General features: G+C 43.5%; 1 protein-coding gene across 4 annotated transcripts in view; it reads right to left on the reverse strand.

The window, feature by feature from the left end:
• ERCC6 (ERCC excision repair 6, chromatin remodeling factor) overlaps positions 1-16,989 on the reverse strand; it is a 426,222-nt gene that overhangs the window by 7,060 nt on the left and 402,173 nt on the right. For all 4 annotated transcript variants that reach the window (XM_077454825.1, XM_077454823.1, XM_077454824.1 and 1 more), the window contains 3 exons: positions 16,482-16,627; positions 5,537-5,983; positions 3,376-3,571 (listed from right to left, as the gene is read on the reverse strand). In XM_077454825.1, coding sequence (XP_077310951.1) covers positions 3,376-3,571; positions 5,537-5,983; positions 16,482-16,627 — 789 coding nt within the window. The remainder of the gene's footprint in view (positions 1-3,375; positions 3,572-5,536; positions 5,984-16,481; positions 16,628-16,989) is intronic.

Here is a 16,989-nt window from a genome sequence, read left to right on the forward strand (position 1 = left end):
AAGGTGTTATTGACATTACATTTTTACCACATGTCGGTAACAACCAATGCAGTCCATACATACACAGAAACCAAAAAAAATAAGCTCAAAATTAAGTAATAAAATGCACAACATTTCGACAAGCCTGTGGAATACTGGGAGAATATAGTCAGATGAGGCCAAAATTGAACTCTTTTTTGGATGCCATAACACACACCATGTTTAGAGGTCAAATGGCGCTGCAAATCACCCCAAAAACATCACATCGACAGTGAAGTTTGGAGGTGAGAACATCATGGTGTGGGACTGTTTTTCAGCATAAGGTACTGACAAACTTTATTTTATTGAAGCAAAAGTGAATGAAAAAATGTACCAGGACATTATTGATAAAAATCTGTTGCTATCTACCAGGATGATGAAACCTGAAACGAGGGTGGACATTTCAGCAAGACAATGATCCCAAACACAAAGCCTAGGAAACTCTCGCACAAGATTAATGTCAAGTAGCATAGGCGAGCAATTCATCATTTTATTTCTTTTAAATAAAGGCATTTCAGTCATTGTGCAGTGTGCCTACAGGGCTATAAAAACATATCAACTATTTTGCAATACAAAATATTAAATCTGAAGTTTAGTTTTTTTTTTACCCCACTTACTGCTGCAGTCACCCAATGTATCTGTAATGAAGAATGTCTCACATCCTGCAGGCTTATAGTTCCAGACAAAATCTTCTGTCCTATGATACCCAGTCCAACTCACAGCTCAAAACTTTCCATGCAGCAGAGGTGAATAGCTTCAGTTCTAACACTCAGTATATTTCAGAAGTTCCTGACAAAGGACGGCCACCTCCTCCCCTTTCCTCCAATGACCAAAGTCCATTCACAAATTTCACTGAATGTAAGAATGTTTGGTCCCCTTGGGGAATTACAGAATCCTCTCCGCCACTTAAAAATCATATTACATTTAGTGAAATCAATAAACAGACTTTGAACAGTGGAGGAGAGGAGAGGAAGGGTCAGGCCATTGTCAGGAGCTTCTGAAATGCACTGCATTGTTAGACCTTAAGTATTAACCCTGCAGTGCTAAAAAAAATTCAGAGCTGTGAAGAGGACTGGGCATCATAGGACAGAAGATTTCTTTAGGAAAAATCAGCATGAAGAATGTGGGACATTGCTCATTACAGGTATGCGACTGCAGCAATAGGTAAAAGAAAAAATGCGCAAGCTTGGAGTACGGTAAAGGACACAGGATGTGTAGTCATAGACGGTAAGTTATATCCTGCTACCAGTGATTGAACAAGGCAAAAACTTTGCATCAGCAGAGGCTTGTCAATATAGCTGGTAAAACTTTGAGAAGGTATAAACAGAAGGCCGGGTGGCAGTTTTGCAGGACTACGAGATGTTGCCAATGAAGATACAGATCTCATGGAATGGGCCCCCATAAGGAAGGGGGGAACCTTTGTTCAAGGGCATAGGCCCTGAAAATGAGCTGCCTGAGCCAACCAGCTAAGGTGGAGGAGAAAGCAGGATGATCCTTCTTGGGACTGCTCTGAACACATCCAGACAATGGAGTGAAATCACTTTGGCATGCTCAGGGGCAGAACAGAGGGAAGGAGTATAATATTCTCATCTAAGTGCAAAGAAGAGACCACCTAGGGAAGGAAGGTGGGGTTTAGGTCTCAGAAACACCTTATCGATATGCAAGATAAGGATCTTTACAAGAAAGAGATGCCAACTTAAAAACAAGAGGTAATGGCCACCAAAAAGGACACTTTATTGGCAAGTTCCTCCAATGGTGGATTCACAATTGGTTCAAAGAAAGGTTTCTGAAAAACTGAAAGTACCAGATTCAGATCTCAAAGAAATCCCAGTAGGAGATTAACATGAGCCACACCTTGCGATTAACAATGAGCCAAAGATGGTTGGAACAGAACAGATAGGGCAGAGGCCTGTCTCTTTAGCGTACAGATGCTGGTCTAGATCAAACTTAAAGTCCAGGATGAGAAGAATAGATAATTTCTGAATGATGGGGTGCTTGCTCTTGCAGATCTTATGAGAAGTAGATTTTCTCGCTTTGAGCAAGATGGGACTGACAGAATCTGTAATGCTCTTATGTTCCAGAATCTGAGTTTCAAAAGCCATGCCAATAAAGCCAGCAACTGAGAACAGGGTGGAATAGAAGGCCTTATGACTGGGGGTATGAATTGTTTCAAAGAGGCCAAGGCTCGTCCCCCAGGAGTCTGAGTATGTCTGTGTACTAAGTTCTCCTGTGTCAATAGGGATCACGGGAATCAGCTTCCCCTGTATCTTGCAGATTGATTGAGGGAAAAGCTACACTGGAGGGAATATACGAGACTAAACATGGTTCAAATAATCACCAGCGCATCTATCGTGAAGGCCAGAGGATCCCTGGATCTGGTCACAAATCTGTCCAGTTTCTTGTCAATTACCCTTTAATTTGCAGGGAAAATGGTGAGCCAAAATTCATCAGCCAGAATGCGTTGGAAATTACATCATCATTCAAGCAGCAATGCTGTGTGTGAAAAACCCACCAAATTTAAAAATGTAGTAATTACCTTCTGCCCATGTCATAGAGAAATTTACAAAGGGGGATTTTACACTAAGTGAAATAACAACCTGCAACAGGATATGGTTAACATTACAGGGAAATCCTGTCTTTATCCATGCTGCAGGTTCCCCAAGGGGACCAAATTTCATCTGTCATGATGGGTAATCCTCCAAAGATGTGTTCATGGTCTGGCTGCCATAGTAACAGACCATGGTCTTTGACCCGGTGGCTTACTACACTAATTGCACCACGTGTCAAGGTGGGAGCAGAATACAGGGTCCAGCACCTGAAGCAAACTATACAGTCTAGCCCACTAATGCGGGGGCCCTGGGTATGGTTCTCAAGTTAGGAAACTTCTACTGAGCCCTGAAGCAATAAGCAGTTGGACCTTGATAGAAGTTTTAGCTGAAGTAGTGAAGAATAAAAGCAACTGGTATACAAACTGCTCAGAGGAGAAGAGATCCAATACCTAAGAGCACTAGCAAAAAATTGGAGTCCCACAGAGTGGGTGAGGTTATATAAGGGTACAGCAAGATATGTTGGTGGGGTTCAGAAAAGCTATAACCCATGGTCTAGGACTACACATCCTTTATCCTGTACTGTATGAGGAAGAAAAAACATTTTAACTAAAATTTCAGATTTAAAAAGTGGCAATAACAGTCACAATATTTGTTACATATATAATTAGACTGAAGTTGGGGTTGTATTTTCATTTTCAATAAAAATAACTCCTAATAAAGGGTTGCCAATGAATCTAGCATAATATACTGCATTCATGTTTCTGCAATTTAAAGGTAAGCTACTGTTTAATTCAAAATAAATTCCCACCTAGCTTTTGGCGGGGCACCAGCACTTGTCCCGGTCCACGTTGGGATTCCAGAAGAGGCTACGTTACAGCGTTGACGGGAAACTTTTAGGGCACGTAGTGCTTCTTGGGCCACTCTACTTGCTTCTTGTTCAACAAGCACATAGTCTGGATTTGAGGAATCCATAATAATATCATGCTTCATGACACTATGAACACCTGGGGAAAATAATTTGTAGAAGGTAAAGTGGATGAAATTGAAGATTTGTTATCTAAAAGAGAAGACATAAAAATGTTATTGTGCAAAAATACTAGCTAAAAGAATATGGAAATAACCTTTAGCGACACCTTGAGCTGCATGGTGGCGACACCACACCATGGGTGGGCAACTGGTCCTCCCTCTGTGGAATTTGGAGAGATCCCCCCCTTTTTTTCTTAGGCCACTGATTCGCATACTCTACCCAAATCCCCCCTCCACCTCTCGGCCCCCTCCCTCCCCAGTTCCCCCACACTTATATACCGCTCAGACGGACTCGGTTATTCCAGGCCCAGAACATATGCCATTTCCTTACTGGTGCTACACAGTTTATACTTGCCTCTTGCTCTGGAAGCTAAGGAAAGACCCCCCCAATACACAGACGACAATCCAAGCATCTCTGGATGTCCACAGTGATACCGATATAAGCTAAGACCCCTCTGATATCGGGGGCTGGACACTAGAGAAGTTCAATCATCGACAAACATAATCCTAACCTTGATAAGGGATCTCAGGACATGAGGGATTTTCTTAATATGTTTCAAGAACTGTTAGAAAGATTACAATTTAAGCCTATAACGCGCTATTACTAGCTTCTAATATCTGGAATCACCCTGTTTGATTATACATTTTGTTCATCCTATATGGTTATTCTTTTTTTAAAATAAAAACATTTAACGGAAAAAAAATAACAAAAATGAATGTTATTGTGCCTAAGTAAGATGTACGTTTAATCCCCTGAAAAATAGCACTGCAGTTCCTGTGCCTAGGAAATCCTATGAATTTCAAGACTTGGAAGTGAAATGATCTCCTGTCATTCATTCTGTGGATCTTTGATTTATGCATCTTTACTGCTGCTTCATCACCACACCCCCTCAAGTCATCATGGAGTTAGCTTTGACATCTTTGATATGAAAAAGCATAGACCTACGTCTACCAAGCTGACTGTCTTCACACAGATGCACCATGCAGAATAAGGCACAATACCCGTTACTGGTCTTTTTCTTGCCTTAGATCCAGCTTCTAAAATTCAGATCCTCTTGAAAACATGCACGCACACATACAAACTAAAGGTATTTAGCCTATCTGCAGTTGAACGGCGTCTTCCCTCAACTTGTCAGACTCATGAACACCAGAATTCTTTTGCTCCGTACACACGAATCGGAAATTCCACGATCAAATGTCTGATCTGAGCTTTTGGTCGGAAATTCCGACTGTGCATACGCTCCATCGGACTTTTGCTGGTGGAATTGCTGCCAGCAAAATATTGAGAGCAGGTTCTCAAATTTTCGGTGGGAAAAAGTTCAGACTGGAATATTCCTACTTATGCTCGGAAACAATTCGACACATGCTCTGAAGCATTGAACTTCATTTTCTTGGCTCGTCATAGTGTTGTATATCACTGCGTTCTTGACGGTCGAAAGTAAAAGCAAGAACTTTTGTGCGACCGCGTGTATGCAAGCTAAGCTTGAGCGGAATTAAGTCGGAAAAACCATTCAAGTTTTTTCCGAAGGAAAATCTGCTCGTGTGTACGGGGTATTACTTGCCAAATTACCAATTTGCACTATTGATACTACTTCATCTTATAGAACTGTACAGATCTCACATCTATATGTATATCTTAGCATATGTATATAATAACTGGGTGTATGAATAAGTCTTGATTATTTTATTGTCATCTTAACAGGTGTCAGTGTATAGCTATCTGTGTGTGGGGTTGCACAGAAAAGCATTCATGTTTATCCATGTGCGAAGTACACTGAGAGCCATTTCAAACTTTTAAACCTTAAATATAAGACAGACTATGCTGTACATGCCTGGCCAATAAAATGGATTCTGAAACACCACTATATTATTATGTTTAGCCAAAACTGTAAAAGTCACATGCAGCCCTCATACTTTATATAGAAAGGAAAGGCATAACCTACCAGATTTTTTAAACAATTTTTCCAAAACATAGTCATCACTTGACTTGTGTTTTTCCTGCTGCTCCTCATTCTCTGCCTTCTTGAATGGCTTTTGCTTCAGTAAATGCGAAATCCTCTCTCCATTACCATCTTTTAGTCTTTTCCCTTTATCCTGGTGTTTTGTCTTGGCTTTGTGTTTTCGGTGATTGTTTTCTGCGGATGAACTGTGTTCTTTGACGGCTTTTAGGTTCTCACTAAGATGTGCTTGTAAATCAGGGTTTTTTGGGAAGCCACCTTGTGGAAAGCCCTCAGAGCAAAGGGACAAGGTACTAGTGGCAGACAATGGAGACTTGCATGGCACTGGCTTTTTGTTTTTTACAGTGATAGGGGAATTCTCTTCATTTACACTATTAATGCCCCTTATTTGTTTTTTAGGCGGTCTTGAGAGTTTCACATCAGAGCCAGTCCCTTAAAAAGGAAAAACACTTTTATAACTTAACTTGTATACCAAACATAAAAAAAGGTTCTGCTCGTACTTCATTAATTCTATAGCAAGTAAATGGAAGACAAAGTCTTATAGCTGCTGGCTGAATAACAAACCAACTGCAGCAATCAGAAATGAAAAGCTCAAATAGGCACAGCTTTAAGGCCATATGTGGCAGTATATGTAATGCACTGATAAACAACTGCTATCCAGCTGGCAGTCTGCAGACATTAGTCTTTCTAAATAAATAAAAGTTTGTCAATTATTTTGCAATCTCAAAAATATATTGTTTTTTCCATGAGGCATTTGCTAAAAAGAGCAACTTTAATCTATACAAAATATATATTTGATCTGCTACTTTAACCACTTCAATACCAGGCACTTAAACACCTTCCTGCCCAGACCAATTTTGAGCTTTCAGCGCTGTCGCACTTTGAATGACAATTGCGCGGTCATGCTACACTGTACCCAAATGAAATTTTTATCATTTTTTTCCCCACAAATAGAACTTTCTTTTGGTGGTATATGATCACCTCTGCGGTTTTTATTTTTTGCTAAAGAAATAAAAAAAATACCGAAAATTTTGAAAAAAAAAATGTTTTTTTTGTTTCAGTTTCAAAACTTTGCAAATAAGTAAGTTTTCTCCTTCACTGATGGGCACTGATGGGGTTACACTGATGGGCAATGATAAGGCGGCACTGATGGGCACCGATGAGGTGGCACCAATGAAGTGGCACTGATGAGGTGGCATTGATGGACACCGATATGTGGCACTGATAGGCGGCACTGATGGGTGGCACAAATTGGCACTGATAGCTGGCATGGATGGGCATGGATAGGCGGCACAGGTGGGCATGGGTTAGTCAGCACAGGTGGGCATGGGTAGGCGGCACAGGTGGGCATGGATGGGCACTGATAGGCGGCATGGATGGGCACTGATAGGCGGCACAGATGGGAACTGATAGGCGGCACAGATGGGAACTGATAGGCGGCATTGTATTCTAATATATTGTACTAATGGATGCCAATCAGTGCCAATCAATAATGCATGCCAATCAGTGATGCCCATTGTGGGCACTGATTGGCATCCATTATGGGCACTGATTGGCATCCATTGTGGCACTGACTGGAATCCCTGGTGGTCTAGGGTGGCATACCTTGTCCTGGGCATCCCTGGTGGTCTGGTGGCGTCCCTGGTGGTCCAATGTGGGCATCCTCGGGGGGGCAGTGCTGATAATCGATCAGCACAGACCCCCCCTGTCAGAGGAGCAGCCGATCGGCTCTCCTCTACTCGCGTCTGACAGACGCGAGTGAGGAAAAGCCGATCACCGGCTTTTCCTATTTACACTGTGATCAGCCATGATTGGACACGGCTGATCACGTGGTAAAGAGTCTCCGTCGGAGACTCTTTACCGAGATCGTAGTTGCGGGGTGTCAGACTGACACCCCGCAACAACGATCGCCGCGATGCGCGCCCCCAGGGGCGCGCAGCGGCTCATAATCCTGATCACGTCATATGACGTCCGGTCAGGATTATGCAACCACTTTGCCACCGTCTATTTGTTATAGGGCGGGCGGCAAGTGGTTCAAATTTCCTTGCTCTGGAACCATAGGATGATTTTCTGCCATCTGAATATCACCAAATACTAAAGTTGGGACTATCTTGAGGTCATCAACAAACAAACCAAGTAACCTAAGGGTACTGAACAGGTTTTAGAACTGTAATTCCTTGATTGAGCAGGAGTCAATTTTTATATACCATAAGGCTTGGTTCACACCTATGCGTTTTTTGGCGCTTTTTGCAGGAGCGCACTACAGTTCATTTAACATGGTTTCCTATGGAACATATTCACATCTACGCTTTTTTTCATCCGCTGCATTTTTTTAACTGCTTGCTTTTAGGTAACGTGCAATTTAAAAATACATTAATAATGTCAGTGCGCTTTATTCAAGTAGAATTCTAGCTTCAACCTTATTAGTCTTAAAAATGTCCATTCCCCACTCCTAGCACGTACGCTCTGTAAAAGAAAACTGTATACTTACCTATACTTAGCCACTTCGGTCTGGTCACGTGATCTCCTACATCAGCAATCCGAAAATGCAGGGGAGAGGAGAAAGCGCTCAACAATGACTGGGAATGCTTGGGAGTGGTGATGTCACCCATAGGCTTACACGTCCCCGTTGTTAATGGTGCTCCTCCTTCTCCCCTGCAGGTGCCTCTGGATGATAAAGTAGAGTGGGATCACAAAACCGGACTGGACCAGTCTGAAAATAGGCAAGTATATACATCTCTTTTACACAGGTTAACCACTTAAGGACCGCCGCATGTAAAAATACATCGGCACAATGGCACGGCTGTCCGTGCCATTGTACGTGCATGCCTTCCAGCGGGTGGGGGGCCTGATCGGACCCCCTCCCACTGGCTGCGGCCGTCCGTTCGGAACCCCTCCCGCTGGCTGCGGCCGTCCGTTCGGAACCCCTCCCGCTGGCTGCGGCCGTCCGTTCGGAACCCCTCCCGCTGGCTGCGGCCGTCCGTTCGGAACCCCTCCCGCTGGCTGCGGCCGTCCGTTCGGAACCCCTCCCGCTGGCTGCGGCCGTCCGTTCGGAACCCCTCCCGCTGGCTGCGGCCGTCCGTTCGGACCCCCTCCCGCTGGCTGCGGCCGTCCGTTCGGACCCCCTCCCGCTGGCTGCGGCCGTCCGTTCGGACCCCCTCCCGCTGGCTGCGGCCGTCCGTTCGGACCCCCTCCCGCTGGCTGCGGCCGTCCGTTCGGACCCCCTCCAGCTGGCTGCGGCCGTCCGTTTCCCTTCAGGAGCGATCCGGGATGAGGGGATGGCCGTTGGTTTCTGGCCATCCCCTCTCGATCGCTCCTGGCGAATGAGAAGCTTCCCCTGCCTGTGTAGTGTAAACAGGCAGGAGGAAGTGATGTCACTCTCCTCGAGGCGGTCTTTTTGACCGGACAGCGAGGAGAGAAGACATCCTAGTAAGTGCACCAACACTACACTGACATGTAGGTACACATAGGTACACTTTCACCCCCAGTCACTCCCTGATCACCCCCCCCCAAGTGTCACTGATTGCAGTGATCATTTATTTACTAATCACTGCATTTAGTGTCAGTTGTGACTGTAAAAAGTGTCAGGGCAGTTAGTGTTAGGTCCAGGGTAGCCCCTACCCCCCCTAATAAAGGTTTAACCCCTTGATTGCCCCCCCCCAGGTAACCCTTTCACCCCCTTTTGCCAGTGTCACTAAGCGATCGTTTTTCTGATCGCTGCATTAGTGTCACTGGTGCCGCTAGGTAGCTAGTTATTTTTTAGGTTCACCACCAGGTTTTTATAGCGTTAATTACCCCCATATACTACCCAATAAAGGTTTTAACCCCCCGATTGCCCCTAGAGTTAACCTTTTCACCAGCGATCAGCGTATAAGTGTCACTGGTGACGCTGGTTAGCCAGTTAGTTATTTAGGTATTTAGGTTCCCCGTTAGGTTTTTATATAGCGTCAGGGACCCCCATATACTACCTAATAAAGGTTTTAACCCCCTGATTGCCCCTAGTTAACCCTTTCACCAGTGATCACCGTATAAGTGTTAAGGGTGACGCTGGTTAGTTAGTTTGCTTTTTATAGCATCAGGGCACCCACCATTTATTACCCACTAAATGTTTAACCCCCTGATCACCCGGCGGGTGATATCAATTAGGTTTTAGGGTCAGATAGGGTCTGCGTCGCCCCAGGCAGCGCCAGGTTAGTGCCAGTACCGCTAACACCCACGCGCAAAGCATACACCTCCCATGGTGGTATAGTATCTGAACAGATCAATATCTGATCTGATCAGATCTATACTAGCATCCCCAGTAGTTTAGGGTTCCAAAAAAACGCATTGTTAGCTGGATCAGCCCAGATACCTGCCAGCACCTGCGTTTTGCCCCTCCTCCCAGCCCACCCAAGTGCAGTATCGATAGATCACTGTCACTTACAAAACACTAAACACATAACTGCAGCGTTCGCAGAGTCAGGCCTGATCCCTGTGATTGCAAACAGTTTTTTTGGTAGCGTTTTATATTTAAATCGTGAAGGCGTTGCTTGGTTTTCGGGGTCCCGTACGCGGCTAGGCTCCCAAAAAGTCCCCCTCATGTGGTATCCCCGTACTCAGGAGAAGCAGCAGAATGTATTTTGGGGTATAATTTCACATATGCCCATAGCATGTGTGAGCAATATATCATTTAGTGACAACTTTGTGCAAAAAAAAAAAAAAATAATTTGTAATATTCCCGCAACTTGTGGCAAAATATAAAATATTGCATGGACTCAACATGCCTCTCAGTAAATAGCTTGGGGTGTCTACTTTCCAAAATGGGGTCATTTTGGGGGTTTTGTTCTATTTTGGCGTTTTATGGCCTTCGAAACTGTGATGGGTAGTGAGGAGTGAAATCAAAAATTTGCACCCTTAGAAATCCTGAAGGCAGTGATTGGTTTTCGGGGTGCCGTACGCGGCTAGACTCCAAAAAAAGTCAGGAGAAGCAGCAGAAAAAAATATATATTCAATGGGCTCAACATGCCTCTCAGCAATTTCCTTGGGGTGTCTACTTTCCAAAATGGGGTCATTTGGGGGGTTTTGTACTACCCTGCCATTTTAGCACCTCATGAAATGAGATAGGCAGTCATAAATTAAAAGCTGTGTAAATTCCAGAAAATGTACTCTAGTTTGTAGACGCTATAACTTTTGCGCAAACCAATAAATATACGTTTATTGACATTTTTTTACTAAAGACATGTGGCTGAATACATTTTGGCCTAAATGTATGACTAAAATTGAGTTTATTCGATTTTTCTTATAACAAAAAGTAGAAAATATATTTTTTTCAAAATTTTCAGTCTTTTTCCATTTATATCGTAAACAATAAAAATCGCAGAGGCAATAAAATACCATCAAAAGAAAGCTCTATTTATGGGAAGAAAAGGACGCAAATTTATTTTGGGTACAACATTGCATGACCGCGCAATTACCAGTTAAAGCAGTGCAGTGCGAAATTGTAAAAAGATCTCTGGTCCTTAAGCCGCGTACACACGGGCGAACTGTCTGGCCAACGAAGTCCTTCAGACAATCCGACGGACAGTCCGTCCTACTTTTGAATGAACGGACTTGACCACACACGATGAACAGTCCGTTGAAAGCTTGCGCGATGACGTGTACAGCACGTACGACGGGACTAGAAATAGGAAGTCCAATACACAGCAATGCAACCTTCCTCCGTGTAAATCCTTTCTGAGCATGCGCCATACTTAGTCCGTCCAACTAGCCTACTCACGAGCGGACTGTCCGCTGAAACCAAAGTTGGACGGACAATATTACGGAAATTCCGAAATACTTAGTCCGCCAGACTGCACGCTGAAAAAGTCAGCTGAAGCCCACACACGAGCGGACTGTCCGCTGAAATGTGTTTCAGCGGACTAAGTTGGACAGACAGTCCGCCCGTGTGTACGCGGCTTTAGGCTGACAATTGGTCTGGGGCTTAAGTGGTTAAGCAGCATAGGTGTTAGGAGGGAAGGGGAATTTTTAAGAATAATTAGGTTGAAGCTGGAATTCTACTTTTATACCATCTATTTTTCAAGAGAGGATTATTAACCCTGCACTTTAAATGCCTACAGTTTGGATGAACCAAAAATGAGCAGCCCTGAAATACATATTCTCAAATAAAAAAGCAAATATGACAAGAAACAGCAGCCTCAAGATCACCAATCCTACAGGAAAGAGGGAGGACCAATCCTAGATAAAGGCATGTACTCAGCTCAATGAACAGTACACATTGATTATGTGATTCCTATGTTTTGTGCCGTATGAAATGGCTGATCAAAATGTTTGACTTGTTAATATAGACTTTTGTAGAATGGGTTTCCATTTACAGTGGGGGAAATTATTATTTGATCCCCTGCAGACTGTAAGTTTGTCCACTTACAAAAAATTGAAGGGTCTATAATTTTTATCATAGGTATATTTTAAATGAGAGAGACAGAATATCAACCAAAAATCCAGAAAAAAAAACATGATACAAATTTTATAAATTGAGCTGCAATTTAGTGAGTAAAATAAGTATTTGATCCCCTACCAACTGTGACGGAACCGATCCCACACTCCGATTGAGTGCTTCTGTCTATATACAGCTTCCTAGCCCTGGAACACAAGTCCAATGGATCTGGCTATAGGAACCCCCAAGCACTAGACGACACCAGCCTTGGAAGACATCAGGAATGACCTTTGAGATCTCACACAAAATATATATACAGCGGGGTGACTAAAACCTAACCTAATTAGCATGAGCTAATTATCTAATCAACACTCAGACTAGTTTGACTGAAGGGATAAGACTTTTCGGCTCCTTGCTCACAATTCAAAAAACATTACTATAAACATAAACACAGGGTTAATTAGCACAAACAACAATGTGTGAATACTCAATACTCAGACTAGACTCATTTACACCTCAGACAGGTGTCTGGAGTTAATGACATTAGCATCTGATAGTGTGTGTCCCAACAGCATGAGACAACACACATTATATATACATATATACAGCATTGAATCTGACTAGCATAGATTATAGTGGGGTTCTCATTCACCCTGTGCCCCTTAAAATCCAGGGCCCATAATCGATCGGCAAGAGGCTCGCACTCAGTCCTCTCAAAAAGCCTGTGTCCCGGCTAGGTCTGTCACACCAACCAACAATAATTCTGGCTCCTATATACTGGAAACAGTATTTGCTTATGTGGTGCACAGCTTAGGCCTGCCAATTTAACCACTTGCTTACTGGGCACTTAAACCCTCTTCCTGCCCAGACCAATTTTCAGCTTTCAGCGCTGTCACTCTTTGAATTCAATTGCACGGTCATGCTACAGTTTACCCAAATTAAATTTTTACAATTTTTTCCAAACAGATAGAGCTTTCTTTTGGTGGTATTTAATTGCTGCGTTTTTTATCTTTTGCTAAATAAAACAAAAAGGGACCGAAATATTGAAAAAAAAAACCTTTCATAGTTTGTTTTAAAATTTTGAAAACAGGTCATTTTTCTCCTTCACCGATGTGCGCTGATGAGGCTGCACTGATGGGCGGCACTAATGAGCACTGAGAGGTGGCACTGATAAGTTGCACTGGTAGGTGACACTGATAGGCAGCACTGATTATTAGACAGTGATTTGCATTGATTGGCAGCACTGGTGAGCATTGATGGGCATTGATGGGTGGCACTCTGGGCACTGGTAGGTGACATTGGAGGGCACAACTGAAGCTTTCTGAGTGAGGGACCGATGTCCCTCTGACAGAAGCCGGGTTTTTGGCTGACAGCGTGAGGGGGGAAAAAAAATACCAATTACCGAGCTTCTGTTTAGATCACGTGATCAGCCATCATTGGCTGACAGCTGATCACGTGGTAAGGGGCCGGGATCGACCCCTTACTCGTTATACGTATAAAAGACACCTGTCCGCAGAATCTCTTTCTTCCATTCAAATGTTACCATCATGGGCAAGAGCAAAGAGCTGTCAAAGGACATCAGGGACAATATTGTAGACCTGCGCAGGGCTGGAATGGGCTACAAGACAATCAGCAAAAGCTTGGTGAGAAGACAACGTGAGATGAGGAGACAATCATTGGAGTGATTATTCGCAAATAAAAGAAATACAAAAAAAAAACCATCAATTCACCCTCAGTCTGGAGCTCCATGCAAGATTTCGCCTCAATGGGTAAGGATGATCATGAAAAAAAAGTGAGGGATCAGCCCAGAACTATACAGGAGGAGCTTGTGAATGATCTCAAGGCAGTTCACAAACCATTGGTAACACAATACGTCACCAAGGACTGAAATCCTGCAGCGCTCAAAATGTCCCAATCCTCAATAAGGCACATGTGCAGATCAGACTCGAATTTGCCAGTGAAAATCCACATGGTTCAGAAAAGGATTGGGAGAAAGTGCTGTGGCCAGATTGAGACCAAAATTCAGCTCTTTGGCATTAACTCAACTCCCTTGTTTGAAGTAAGAAAAATGCTGACTATGACCCTAAGAACAACATCCCTACAGTCAAGCACGAAGGTGGAAACATTATGCTTTGGGGCGGTTTCTCTGCTAAAGGTACAGGCCAATGGACGGGGCCCTGTATTCAAAAATCTTGGATGAGAACCTTCTTCCCTCGGCCAGAACACTGAACATGGGTCATGGATGGGTCTTCCAGCATGACAATGACCCAAAACATACTGCCAAAGCAACAAAGGAGTAATTTAAGAAGAAGCACATTAAGGTCAAGGAGTGGTCATCAACCCTGTCCTCAGGGCCCACTAACAGGCCAGGTTTGCAAGATAACTGAAATACAATCACAGGTGATATCATTTGTTGCTCAGTGATTGCAGTATTCTAGTCTGCATCTCCCCAAGGTAATACATAAAACCTGGCCTGTTAGTGGGCCCTGAGGACAGGGTTGATGACCACTGGTCTAGCCAGTCTCCAGACCTTAATCCTATAGAAAATGTATGGAGGGAGCTGAAACTTTGAGTTGCCAAGCGACAGCCAAGAAACCTTAAAGCGGAGTTCCGCCGAAGAAAAATAATAAAATTAAAAAAGTCAGCAGCTACAAATACTGCAGCTACTGACTTTTAAAATACGGACGCTTACCTGTCCAGGGCCCCCGCCATGTCCTTACCCAAAGCCAAACCCCTCCCTAGGCTCCCGAGTCGAGGCGCCGGCCTCTTTAGTAAGGGAATCAGGAAGTGAAGCCTGGCGGCTTCACAGCCTGGTTCCCTAATGCGCATGCGCAAGTCACAGTGCTTGTCCTGACTGGCCCCTGTGTGTTTTCTGGGACCTGTGTGTCCCAGAAGACACCCAGAAGACAGCAAGGGGGATGGAGGAGGGGCCAGATTCTGCAGAGATCTATAACCGGAAGTGGGAGCAAATACCTGTATTAGACAGGTATCTGCTCCCCCCTGAAAGGTGCCAAATGTGACACCAGAGTGGGAGAGGAACCGGATATGCGCAAGTTACATTTTTGGATGAAACTCCGCTTTAAGGATTTAGAGAATATCTGTAAAGAAGAGTTGACCAAAATGCTTCCTGAGATGTGTGCAAACCTGGTATCCAACTACAAGAAATGTCTTACCTCAACTGAGCATGTGCAGCCTGTCCCCTGGCTCTGTAAATATCAGTTTATTTTTTGGAAACAGTGGAAGAAAGGGAAGATCAGAGGAGACAGGATAAAACACATGCAGAAGATTAACTTTAACTTTAGGTTCTGCAGTAAGTATAACAAGCATGCTTTACTGCATATACCAACTGATTTTACTGCTGTGGGTCTAGTAACACTTTAAACACTTTAACACTGTAAACCCAACTTTATTTCGAAAAAAACATTCCCCTGGGTGATTCTACATACATTACAAGGATCTTAAACTTTGTTCCAGATTCATATCCCTTTAGATATGATTTCCTATTGGACCTATGTCACCAAAAATTACATTTTACACTGTACTCAAACTAAATTTTTATCATTTTGTTCCCACAAATAGAGCTTTCTTTTGGTGGTATTTGATCACCTCTGGGGTTTTTTATTTGTTGCTAAACAAATAAAAAAAAGACAAAAAAAAAAAAAACTTTCTACTTTCGGTTTTAAAATTCTGTAAAGAAGTATATTTTCTCCTTCACTGATGGGCACTGATGAGGTGGCAGTGATGGGCATTGATAGATGGCACTGATGGGCATGGGTGGCATCCCTGGTGGTCCTGGTTGGGCATCCTCAGGGAAAGGTGGGTGGGGGCTGCTCTGATAATCAGCGCAGAACTCTGTCAAGAGAGTAGCCGATTGGCTCTCCTCTACTTGCGTCTGTCAGACGCGAGTAAGGAAAACTCGAAAAATGTCTCTTCCGGTTTACATCGTGATCAGCTGTGATTGGACACATTGCAATTTTTTGTTTTTACTACGAACCTGAAAAGCATTGTACCCCCAATCAGTAGATTAGGGGTACAATGCAGGATTCGTGAAGACTGTCTAGGTAAGCTGTTTGCTTGTACCGTGTACAGGCAAGCAGTTATACACTGACAGGAAGAAACAATGAACTAACTACCTAGAGCACTCAACAGCGCCCTGATAGTTCATTGAGAACTACAAGCCGTCAGCCGCAAAGGCTGTCGGTACTTGTAGCTCATTCATTCCCAGAACTCTGAATGAAATGATGCAGTCGGGTGGGTGGAGCCCCACACTGCTGACTTTTTTTTAAATTGTGACAGCAAGTTCAGGGGAAAAGATCTCCAGCTAGCTGTCACTAGAGGCAGTGGTTCAGGGAATAGCTGCAGCAGTGGGACCGTTACATGCTTCATCTTAAAAACAGGTGGAACATGTAACAATGTTCCCAAAGGTGAACATATCCTTTAAATGAAAAGGTAATATGGTTTATGCCTTGTAGTCTTTTAACAGCCATAACTGACACACATATTTAAAATTACTGGTACCTGCAAAAATTGCACTGGTCTCTGTTCCTTGACCTGCATCTGGACTGCTCAATGTGAACAATTCATACAGATCATTGGATTTGAAGAAGCGCCTCTGCTTCGGGTCTTTCAAAACTCTGTTAGTCAAGAACTGCTTAAAGATTTGCCTACGGACACAGACATACAGCTGTCACTTGAAAAATTCAGTTATAAAAAAGTCAGGTAATAAATCTGCAATATCAAAAAGGCAAGGTTATGCACATTGTCAATAGTAAGCTTAGCAACAACACTGAGCATGTTACTGAATCACGCCGAGGAAGGGGACCCTGAAAGGCTTTGAATTGTTAGCAGCTTGATCTTTATGACATTGTAGACTTTGATTACAAACTTACAATAAACCATGGAAATGCATCTTTGGAGAGATGGCGACTCAGATTCTGGTTATGCATGGCACCATTTGTTGTGGTAATTTCAAGCACTCCCTGAAGCTTTAAACTTGGGTTAGGTACTGACTGCAGCTCTACGCTCA

Source organism: Lithobates pipiens, unplaced genomic scaffold, assembly GCF_037356315.1.
Source record: "Lithobates pipiens isolate NorthernLeopardFrog02 unplaced genomic scaffold, aLitPip1_a1.2 Scaffold_25, whole genome shotgun sequence".
In the NCBI taxonomy this organism is placed as follows: domain Eukaryota; kingdom Metazoa; phylum Chordata; class Amphibia; order Anura; family Ranidae; genus Lithobates; species Lithobates pipiens.